The sequence below is a fragment of the Vulpes lagopus genome, chromosome 6, assembly GCF_018345385.1.
Source record: "Vulpes lagopus strain Blue_001 chromosome 6, ASM1834538v1, whole genome shotgun sequence".
In the NCBI taxonomy this organism is placed as follows: Eukaryota; Metazoa; Chordata; class Mammalia; order Carnivora; family Canidae; genus Vulpes; species Vulpes lagopus.
In genome coordinates, this window is record NC_054829.1 from 56,432,694 (window position 1) to 56,445,067 (window position 12,374).

General features: G+C 39.7%; 1 protein-coding gene across 1 annotated transcript in view; it reads left to right on the plus strand.

Annotated features, from left to right (window-relative positions):
- Positions 1–4,963: 4,963 nt before the first annotated feature.
- Positions 4,964–12,374, plus strand: part of SEC23A (SEC23 homolog A, COPII coat complex component) — a 56,965-nt gene continuing 49,554 nt past the window's right edge. The window contains exons 1-2 of the mRNA XM_041759324.1: positions 4,964–5,162; positions 11,105–11,346. Coding sequence (XP_041615258.1) covers positions 11,126–11,346 — 221 coding nt within the window. The 5' untranslated portion in view covers positions 4,964–5,162; positions 11,105–11,125. The remainder of the gene's footprint in view (positions 5,163–11,104; positions 11,347–12,374) is intronic.

Sequence of the window (12,374 nt, forward strand, 5' to 3'; positions counted from 1 at the left end):
AGGGATCCCTCCTCTAAGATTTCTATGGATTACTGTCTCACATTTAGGTCTTTTCACCCATTTTGAGTTTATCTTTGTGTATGGTATAAGAAAATGGTTCAGTTTCATTCTACATGTTGCTGTCCGATTTTCCAGCACCACTTATTGAAGGCATTGTTCCTTTTCCATTGGATATTCTTTCCTGCTTTGTTGAAGATTAGTTGACCATACAGTTGACTGTATGAGAATCCATTTCTGGGTTCTCTATTCTGTTCCTTTGATTTATGTGTCTGTTTTGTGTGATAATACCATACTGTCTGGATGATTATAGCTTTGTAATATAGTTTAAGCCTGGCATTGTGATGCCACCAGCTTTGGTTTTCTTTTTCAACATTCCTCTGGCTATATGGGGTAATAATAGTTTTTTAAAAGATTTGTTTATTTGAGAAGCATGGAAGGGGTAGAAGGAGAGGGAGGAAGAATCTCAAGCAGACTCTGCTGCTGAGTGCATAGCCCAACAATGATGTGGGGCTTGATCTCACCATCCTGAGATCATAACCTGAGCTGAAATCAAATCAGATGCTTAACCGACTGTGCCACCCAGGTGCTTCTAATAATAATAATAATAATAATAATAATAATAATAATAATAAATGATTGTTTAGGTTTTCATGCTCATTCAAGAACATTTAAGGAACAATTATTTTATGTCAGGATCTATTCAAGGTGGAGTAATTAAAGCAAACAATTATAATCAGTTGCATGTTGGTAAATGTTTAATAAATAGCCTTAAGATTCACATATTAATATAAAATGCCTTGGGCCAAGGATGTGTATAAATTAAGTTCGAAAGCCAGAGAAGTTTGCTTTAGGAGAATCTTCCCTTTCTCCAATTCCTAGTCTAACTCTCCTTTCCCAGGCATTCAAGATGTTTTCCATTCTGTCTCTTCTCTTCCTCAAATCAAAACCTCCTAACTTCCAGTATCCCAAGAAAAATAGTCTTCACCATTTACAATTTGAGTCCAATGGCCTCTTAAATTTTTATATCTTTATATCATTTCATGAGTGATTTATACAGATTAAAATATAAAGATTTATATTCAATAAAGCTGTCATGAAATGAGTAAAGACATAATGGAAAACAATTTTATTAGAAATTTAAATAAATATCTAAATATAGCAAATCCCAATTTTTATTCCACATTTCCTGGTTTTGAAGACATACCCAAAATGGGTGATGTCCTCTGAATGCAACTGTGATGCATGAGTCTGGAACATACCTATCTTATGAATAATGATTGCAGATTTCAAATACATCACTACTATATCCTAGCTAATTGTTATTTCTGGTTCTTCATGCATTTGTATCATCAAAACACAGAACTTGAGGAGTTTTTTGAGAACTTTAAAGGCTCATAATTTTGTTGAAGAGAGAACAACCATCTTCTTTGCTCCCTAAATGCATAACTTTTGTATTTTTAGTTTTATAAATAAGCAAGCAACCCAAAGAATTTAAAAAACATTTTAAGAAATATTTTATTTATTTATTTTAGAGAGAGGGAGAGAGCATGCAAAATGGGAGGGATAGAAGGAGCTAGAGAATCCTCATGTAGATGCCCCACTGAGTGCAGATCCTGACAGGGCTTGATCCCATGACCCTGCAGTCACAACCTGAGCTGAAATAAAAAGTCACATACTCGGGATCCCTGGGTGGCGCTGGTGGTTTAGCGCCTGCCTTTGGCCCAGGGCGCGATCCTGGAGACCCAGGATCGAATCCCACGTTGGGCTCTCGGTGCATGGAGCCTGCTTCTCCCTCTCTCTCTGCCTATGTCTCTCTCTCTCTCTCTCTCTCTGTGACTATCATAAATAATAAAATAAAAAATTAAAAAAAAAGTCACATACTCAATCGACTGAGCCACCCAGGCACCCCAACCCAAAGAATTTTTAATTTCTAGGTTATCTATACTCTTCTATCATCTTAGTATACATGACTGCCATTATTAGAATTTGTCCACATAGGTGTCATATCAATTTATCCATATAAACATCATAAAAGATAAAAGAATACTGTTATATGTGCTCATAGCAAAATGAGATTATCCAGATTATTTTTGCAAAATATTGTGTAATCAAGTTGTTCCTTTTGAATGAATAACTGGATGACAATAACATGTTTCTTTTGTGTCCTTAGAAATAACATTAGCTTTTAAAAAAAGGAGGGATACAAACCGTAAGAGACTTTTGTTTTTAAGATTTTATTTTATTTGTTCATGACAGAGACAGAGAGAGAAAGAGGCAGAGACACAGGCAGAGGGAGAAGCAGGCCCCATGCAGGGAGCCCAATGTGGGACTCGATTCCAGGTCTCCAGGGATCACAGCCTGAGCTGAAGGCAGCGCTAAACCACTGAGCCATCAGGGCTGCCCCCATAAGAGACTTTTAACAATACAGAACAGAATGTTGACAGAGGGAGGTGGGTGGGGTTGGGCTACATGGGTGATGGGTATTAAAGAGGGTACTGTGAAAAGCACTGGGTATTGTATATAAGTGATAAATCACTGAATTTTATTAGTATTTTCATATAAAATCAGTGAATTTACTGCACTCTATGTTAACTAAAATTTAAATAAAAAATCTAAAAAACTATCAAAAAAGAAATAATATTAACTCATTGATACTTGAGTTTGAGAAATTCTTCTAGGACATAGTAATCTAAAGATTCACAGTTTAAGATTTCACTATCATTATCAGGGTCTAGACTGCTGTTCTCTGTATCTCTGCATTCATCTTCCAAATTCTGAATTCTTACCTATATTTATTGAAAACTAAAAACATAGTACAGAGAACTTGAAAGATGCTGTAGTATTTTGGGCATTGCAAGAAGAAAATGCAATAGTGATGACCTATTTCACTATTGAGTCCTCTTTGATAATTCTATTGTTCTTCAATTTTCTTATTATTTTAGTTTTTTTAAAGAAGAGCTTGAGTAATTTATGAGTAAAAAATTCCATGGATGAAGAATTAGCAGAATGTTTTTTTTTTTTTTTAAGATTTTGTTTATTTATTCATGAGAGACAGAGAGAGAGAGAGAGAGAGAGAGAGAGGCAGAGACATAGGCAGAGGGAGAGGGAGAAGCAGGCTCCCTACAGGGGAGGATTGGATCCCCCAACTAGGATCATGCCCTGAGCCAAAGGCAGATGCTCAACCACTGAGCCACCCAGGTGTCCCAGAACGTTTCAAGATAGAGAAAAATAAGATTACTAAGGTCCCATCATATATTCTAAAATTACAAGAGTCCAATGGACCCATAAGGCAATTGCAAAAAAAAAAAAAAAGTTTTATTCTATTTTAAAAAATGACTTCTCTATTCTTTGGAAGAACTCTAAGAAAGAATAAAAGTCATGGTCATGAAATATGGATTCTTACATATAGAACTCAAAAAAGAGAAAACTCTAGAAAACTAAAGTTGGATCCAATAGATCTTGATGCTATATCTGAGGGTTAATCTCAAACTCGTTCATCTTAAAGTTCATAGACAGACATAAATAAATATATTGCCCATCCTAACATCTATTTCATTGTTATAGGGAAGAAAGGCCTTTCTTCAGTTAGGAACAAGGGATTTAGGACTTCTTAGGCTTCATTGAGCTGCAAGGCAAAGATGTATTTCTGGGGGGACCATAAAATGAATGCAGTTATCAAAGGTGCTATACTTTGGTTTATTCTTTACTGAATTCCAGGTACCGCGTGGATTCTTTCACCTATGTCTCTTGACCCTACTCGTTCTTGGATCTTGCTTCTTTTTGTGAATGTCCTTATTTTACCCTTTTACCATTGCCCACAGTTGTTTACTTGCTGCGCTTTCAGTCAAGAATCCTCATTAAGGTAGCATCCTGAACTCACTTTATTTGCAGGCCTACACTGAATTTTGGTGTTTGATTTCCATTTCTTCTTCAGGATTGTATTCAAATTTGACAAGCAGAAAGCATCCTCTTCTACCTTACAAAACAGCCTTAGCATACATATTATAGGTAGAGAATATATATTTTGTGTGCATCTTATTTCTCAACTATAATGGAGAACAAGGATTTGATCTTTTTTCCTACTCCTTAAAATGCTTATAAGGCTAAACTTGACAAGAGTTTTGGTGTTGTCATATCTGGAATTAATTCCATGAGCAACCCCTCACTTAAGGGTGGGGTGCTTGAGACCGCCAAGCTCTAATGTCTTTCCAACCTGCTTCTAGCTCTCCCAGTTTGCTCAGCTGTTTTCTTTGCAAGAGAAGCAGAAAAGGCGTTAAGATTAATCAGCCAGAGATTGTAGTGGTGAGGAGGAGGGATGGCACATGCAGTGTAGGAGAAAAGAGGTGGACTGTCTAGGAATACAAAAATCCAACGTACAGGCCAGGGATTTTGGCCGGCTTTGCCTATGTCATATCACCAGCATTGCTACTGTACCTGGCACATAGGCGTGTTCAGTAAATAGTTGTACTATGTGAAAAAACGAACTTTTAACTTTTTTTTTTTTTTTAGGGGAGATGTGATTTTGTGGTTCTAGGAATCAATTGGGGCCCTACAGGAGAGGACGTCCTCTTACCCGACGCGCTTCTCTCTGAGACTTGAGTCTGAAAGGGAACAGAAGTTCTCACCCTCGCCTGCCGCCCTTAGGGATTGGGATCTGACGTGGCTCCGGGGAACGGGTTAAGGCGCTCCAATTCCCCAGGGGTCCTTTCCCCTTGGGGCGGTCCCCACCTAGGTTAGCCCCGCCCCAGGTCGGTGCACGCCCCTCCCCGCCCCTCCCCGCCCCTCCCCGCCCCTCCCTCCTCCTCGTCCCCACTCCCTCGGCTCCGCCCCGGTGCCGCACCCTGCCCATTAGTCCCCTCATCCGGTAGCCCCGCCCCCAGCTCTGTCCCCGCCCCTCCCTCGTCCTGGGGCCCTATCCCGCTCCACTCCGGCGGGTCCCGCAGGTCTCCTTCAGTTCCCTGGCGCGGTCGCCCCGCCCCCCTTCCCCTTGACGTGGCAGAGGCGGCCCCAGCCATGTTGGCCCAGCCGAGTTCTGCGCGGCGGTCGGGGGCGGGGCGGCGCCGGCCCTGATTGCAGTAACACGATTGCTCCAGGTCGGCAGAAAGGACCGATTTTGCGAGGCGGTGGCCGCGGCTGGCGCGGGTCTCGTCGGGGGGCAGTTGGTAAGGACTGACTTCGGGCTGCGTCCTCCCAGCTCCCTGGAGGGGCCGCGGGCCTTCAGCGGGAAGCGGGGGAGGGGAAGCTGTGCGGCCGCGGGCCGGGAGGGGGTGGGCCGGGGGCTCCGGGGTCGTGCCCGCTCTGCCCCCTTGGTGCTCCGGAGCAGGCGGGCGCGCCGGCGGCAGCGACCTTTGAATCCTGACCCCTTCCACCTCTTACTCACCACTGTGCTTCGTTGTTTCGGGGCCTGGGGGCCCGGGGGCCCGGGAGCCCGGGAGCCCGGGAGCCCGGGAGCCCTCGAGCCCTTGAGCCCTCGAGCCCTCGAGCCCTCCCCACGCTACCCTGGATAAGGTAGGAAAGACAGGAGTCGAGTGACAAACGGCAGTTCAGTATCTCGCCCAGCACCCACCCTCGCCTCCGGGGCGATCCGCCTTCCTCGCCCCAGCCCCTCACCGCTCCTGGACACTCGGGCTTCTTGGTTCCTACCTTGCCTGATCTGCAGTGCACTAGACTTTGAACCCAGGTGACTTCGTCACCGGTAGCTCGGCCTTGGGAGTCAAAGGGGATAAGGAGAATTAAGTGCTGGGTGAAGCTAGCGCCTTAGGCCTCGATTGCTAGTAGGGCGCAGTTTTCAGATGGGACCAGGCTTTTCTGTTGTACTGTTGTCCCGTTTTGGTGGGAAAGGAAAAGCATTAGTCGATCTACGTACGTGTCATCTTTAGTGTATGTTGAATTCACGGGGATTTCCTCAACCTCCGCCCCGCAAAGCCGTGTATAACTAGCCAAATTAATTTGGTTAAAAAAGTTTTAGATTTAAATATGGATTTAAATACAAATGTTAAGTCTTCTCTCTCTTTTCCAGTAGTCTAATTAACATCGTTTTGGAAGTCTTAACAACTGAAAAGTAGAGAGGCACAGTTAATTGTTAAATACATCTGATTTGGAAGAAACTCAAATTCTTTTTATTTTATTTATTTATGTATGATAGTCACAGAGAGAGAGAGAGGCAGAGACACAGGCAGAGGGAGAAGCAGGCTCCATGCACCGGGAGCCAGATGTGGGATTCGATCCCGGGTCTCTCTTTATTTATCTATTTATTTATTTATTTATTTATTTATTTATTTATTTATTTATGATAGTCACAGAGAGAGAGAGAGAGAGGCAGAGACACAGGTGGAGGAAGAAGCAGGCTCCATGTACCGGGAGCCTGATGTGGGATTCGATCCGGGGTCTCCAGGATCGCGCCCTGGGCCAAAGGCAGGCGCCAAACCGCTGCGCCACCCAGGGATCCCCCAGAAACTCAAATTCTACTTGTAATTTAGGATATTTTTCACTTAGGATCTATAAAAGTGCTAAAATTGGAATATGGAAAACTTACAATTATTATTGGTTAGGAAAAGCTTTAAAAATACTGTGGGCATGTATTTGATATGCTAGGTTAAAGAGACATAATACTTTGCTTCTTTGCTTTTAGTTCTACCATGAGAAATTATTTAAAGTAAGTCTCACTGGTTATAAACTGCTGGGAAATAAGATTTCTTTAGCATAGTCTTTTGTGTTTTGTACCACTTAAAAAATATATTACGACTAGTATTTTAGGTCTCCATCCTATAGTGTCTGAATCATATTTATTCGGTTTTAACATAAGATTAGAGGACAGACTGCTGATCAAATAATGACATTTTATAAAAAGCTATTTGTAAAAGGAATTTATTTTAGATATACCATTATTGGATATGGGGCCCTACATGGAAAGTTTCATACTAGAATTAGTAATTTTGAAATTGAGCAAATCCTACCTTGGAGAGGTGGGGGAGGTATTGTGGATGGACATGTAATTGGACTATTTAAAATTAAATAGGTGGGACTTTTTCAAAATACTCCTGGAAAGTGAGAATATGCAAAATAAAATAGATGTGATTTAGTGAACAAATACGATCTTAGAGCAGAGAGGTTGAAAAGAAAGTGGAAAAGGATGGTAATTGTGTTCAAAATATCACACAGGTTATATTTAATATGTCATGATATATTTTGTGTTTTGTACTACAAAAAGTAAGGATGTTACAACCCATGAATTGAATTGTATGAAAGAAATCTGGCCTCATATAGATACGTAGTTGGAAAAAGGAGGAATATTTTAATTGCTTTTTCAGATAATTGTGCATATTCTTCTTTCATATTACATTACAACCTGTTAGTTGATTCAGGAGCCAAGGGTTAATAGCTATGTGAAATCTGAAATCTTAGGAATGAACTTTTTGTACTCTGTTGCATTAAAATTCCCATTTTTCTGTCTTGCACTGTGAGTGGATCTTTATCCATGCATGATTTGGTAACATCATGAATTGATCATTTGGGAGACTTTGCTTCTCTGAACAAAGTATATTTTCCAAATGTTGACATGTTTCATTATACAGTAGAAAACTCACATTAATATCACCACCGATCTTATCAGAAAAATCTTTAAATATTAGCAAGCTGTGAAGTTCATAGTCGTGGATACAGGTTTTCAAAAATTTTGATATTTTCTTGAAAGCTGGGATTTTATCTTTCTTGTTAACTACTGTCAGTTATTTTCCAGGTAACAGGTTCACTTCATTGATTACAGAGAAAATGTATGCCACATACTTAAGTACTAGTTATGTACCATTTTTGAAGAATTGAGAAAATAGTCAAAACATTTTTTGTGTTTTTTGTGGTTTAGATGAAAAACCTTGATTGGTCTAATATTTTAATGCTTTTTGGTGATGCATATTTTTTAAACTTTTAATTAAAAAATTTGTGGGGGGGGGCACCTGGGTGGCTCAGTGGTTGAACATCTGCCTTTGGCTCGGTCGTGATCCTGGGGTCCTGGGATTGAGTCCTACATCGAGCTCGTCGCTGGCTCGTCGCAAGGAGCCTGCTTCTCCCTCTGCCTGTGTCTCTGCCTCTCTGTATGTCTCATGAATAAATAAATAAAATCTTTCAAAAAAATTTTTTTGGTGATGCATTTTAGGTTATATAGGTTAGATTATACATGCAAAAATGGGAAAACTTCATTTTTTTTAAAAGATTTTATTTATTCATGAAAGACAGAGAGAGAGAGAGGCAGAGACAGAGACACAGCAGAGGGAGAAGTAGGCTCCATGCAGGGAGCCTGACTTGGGACTGGATCCTGGGTCTCTAGGATCAGGCCCTGGGCGGAAGGTGGCGCTAAACTGCTGAGCCACCAGGCTGCCCCTGTTTTTTTTTTGGTCTGTAGAAATAATAGAAGGGATTGCATAGTCCTGGAGTTTATATTCACATCTGTAGCATGGAAGCTGTTGACTAAAAACTGGATTTTTCTCCCAGAAAGGTTATTTTCTCCTTTAAAACTGAGGTTGGCATCTAACTGCCCTCTGACTATTCCAGACCTGTGTTTTATCATTATGTTTCAGCACACACTTTTTTTTTGAAAACTCGTACTGTCCTTTTCAAATCTGGCTTCTATAATTTGTCTTGAAGATCATCTGTTCTTTTTTTTTTTTAAAGAATTTATTTATTTATTCATGAGAGACAGAGAGAAAGAGGCAGAGACACAGACAAGGAGAAGCAGGCTCCTTGAGGGGAGCCTGATGGCGGGACTGGATCCCGGGACCAGGGTCATGCCCTGAGCTGAAGGCAGACTCTCAACCACTGAGCCACCCAGGCATCCTGAAGATCATCTTTTCTAAACAAGTTTAGTTATCTTAGGGTTCCTCTTTTATCTCTCATCAACCTTTGAAAAATCTGTGTTCGCTTTTGATTAGCATACAATTCTCTGGTTGTCTCTGAGATTCTGATAGGAAATACAGTGTTTAATTTTTCTTTTATTATTTTTAACAGATATACTTAATTTTTCTTTTTCTTTTTCTTAAATATTTTATTTATTTATTCATGAGAGACACAAAGAGGGAAGCAGAGACATAGGAAGAATGAGAAGCAGGTTCACTGTGGGGAGTCCAATGTGGGAACTCGATCCTAACATCCTGAGATCACACTTTGAGCCCCTTGAGCCGAAGGCAGCAGCTCAACTGCTGAGCCACCCAGGCGTCCCAACATTCTTACTTCTCTTAAAGGAAAGAAAATTCTTAGCTGCTAAAGAAGAGAAATACATAGATATGTTAAGCTTCGCTTTCTGTAATTTTTATTATCAAAGTCTATTTGAAAATCTTTCTAAAATTAAAATGATTATATTCAAATGCTTTTTTTTTCAAATAATACCCTTTCTTCAGTTACAGTTTTTTTTAAAGATTTTATTTATTTATTCATGAGAGGCACAGAGAGAGAGAGAGAGGCAGAGACACAGGCAGAGGGAGAAGCAGGGAGTCCGACATGGGACTTGATCCCGGGTCTCCAGGATCACGCCCTGGGCCGAAGGTGGTGCCAAACCACTGGGCCACCGGGGCTGCCCTCTTCAGTTACATTTTAGAATCAGTTCCTCATCCTATATTGTCATTCTTTCTTTTCTTTTTTTTTAAGATTTTATTTATTTGACACACAGAGAGTGTGCACACAAAAGGGGGAGTGGCAGCAGAGGAGAGGGAGAAACAGGCTCCCCACTGAGCAGAGAGCCTATAGTGGGGCTTGATCACAGGACCCTAAGATCATGACCTGAGCTGAAGGCAGTTGTACTTAACCAACTGAGCGGGGAGGGGGGGGGGGGGGGGGGGGGGCGCCCCTGCCCCTCTTTTTAAAGATTTTATTTATTTAATCCTATTGTCATTCTTTGTTACTTCAGCGTCTATGTTGGCTCTTTTGGCACCCTAACTTCATAATTCTTCAGTTCTTTTTTTTTTTTTCAAGATTTTATTTATTCATGAGAGACACACAGAGAGAGAGGGGGGCAGAGACACAGGCAGAGGGAGAGGCAGGCTCCATACAGGGAGCATGATGTGGGACTCGATCCCAGGTCTCCAGGATCAGGCACTGGGCTGAAGGTGGCGCTAGACTGCTGAGCCACCTGGGCTGTCCCATAATTCTTCAGTTCTTGATATCTTTCATTTCTTCTACAAATCTTTGGCCAGCCACAAAAGCACTTCAAATTCTATCCTCTCAAAACATTAAATTTTACAATTTCTTTTCTTCACTAATCACTGTTGTAGTTTTAGTTTGAGAGTGTTGGATAAAACTGTTGCCTAGGCAGGAGAGCTGGCATTCTAGAAAGGCAGTAGGAGAGAAACAAGATGGAGATATCTGTTGATATTGGGCCCTAACCAGAGCTGCATCCTCCTCCCCCTAATAAATTTAAATGATTATATTGAAATCATATGTTTCAAATTAGAGTTTAAAATGCTTTCCTAAGTTGGAATGATAAAAATATTCTGAATTAAGTTTCTGCAAAAGTCAAATGGCATAGGGATCACCACTTGTCAGGCATTTTATTTATGGATGCCACAAATGGTCTTATATTTGCACAATAAAAAAATTACCTGTCTAAAATAGAAGTACCTGGTTTCAGAAAAATGTTTTTGTTATGCACTATTAAGTATTCTTTTCTAGCAAGTTAGTGGAAATTTGTCATTTTCTGGATAGAAAACCAAACAAGCCTTAGAATTTGTTTTTGGTAATCTGTTTATTAGAATAATGTAATTTACAGGGCTGGTAGGAAAAACACAGGATCTAAATTTTCCCCCATCTTTGAGTTTCTTTCTTATGCACCCTTACATAAATAGGACACTTATTTTGCCTTTTTTTTTTCCTGTAGTCTTTTTTTCAAGAGTTTCTAATAAAAAAAGGATAAAATACCTCTTACTGGGCATAATGAGCACTGGGTTCAGTAGAGTCATTATTTTGTTGTAAGTCAGGTTATTGTTGCTTGCTAATTTTTTTTCTGAGATAAATACTTTGGTTATGATTTTTCATGGATTAATATTGCTGAAAGTGGGAAAAACATGCTTAGTTTAGTTTTCCTTAAGAGGATTTTTAAACATCTTTAATTTTGTCGCAGAAATAATCATCAGGCTCTACAATGACGACTTATTTGGAATTCATTCAACAAAATGAAGAACGAGATGGAGTCCGATTTAGTTGGAATGTTTGGCCATCAAGTCGACTGGAAGCTACAAGAATGGTTGTTCCAGTAGCAGCCCTATTTACACCACTGAAGGAGAGACCTGATTTACCACCTATTCAATATGAACCTGTTCTGTGTAGTAGGACCACTTGCCGTGCAGTTTTGAATCCTTTATGGTAATTAAAATACATTTAAAAAGTAATGTGGCAATATGATTTAAAAATATAGTTTCTTTCTTACTCATTTATATAAAAATTTCTTTGCTTTTGTTATAGTTATTTTTTCAAAGTAGGATATAGTCAAATCCAAAAAGCTGTAAAATTGAAGGATATTCTATTTGTAGTGAGTTGATAAGAGACCAAAGGTAAAGTCACTTTATTAACTGTTAATCCTATCACTAATATCTCTAGATACTGGTGCTGGCTGTGTGTCATTAGACCCATGTTGTGTCCTTAGAAAAGTCATAATTGAGTGGTATGGTGTTTGAGAATGTCATGATTTCTTAATGCATAAACCAGAATTTCAAGAATCCTCTTTTATTCCTCTTTCTACACTTTCTCCCCAACCAATCCACTAACAACTCTGATTCTGCCTCTAGAACGTTACTGATTCTCTTACATTTAGTCTCTTCTCTACTAGTATACTCTACTTCAAGATATACCATATTTTTTTCTGGACAATTTAATTATCCTCTTATATGGTCACCCTGTTTCCATTCTTGTCTTTCAGCAGTTTATCCAGAAGCTAGAGTGTTACAAATGGATATCAGATTATTAAAACATTTCAACAGTGTTTTATTATACTTGGAATGAAAAATCCAAACTTCTTGTCAAGATTCCTAAACCATACATCATCTAGCCTTTGTAATGTTTCTGCTTTCATCTTAAATTACCCATTTTCTTTATTGTTAATAACTACATTATATCTTACCCTCTTTCTGATCCTTGAACATACCAAATTTATTCCTATATTGAAACTTGTGCAGTAGCTATATATTCTGCCTGGATCACTCTGCCTGGATTGACTAGTTCCTTTTAATTTAGATCACATTTCAGCTGTTTATTTAAGAAGGCTTTCTTTTAAAGTAGCCCTCCTAAACACATTCTCACACCCTGCTTTGTTATCTTTAATCTCTTATTATCACTATCTGAAAGTATTTTCTGTGTTTGTGCATCTACTTTCGTATTGTATGTCTTTCTGTTCT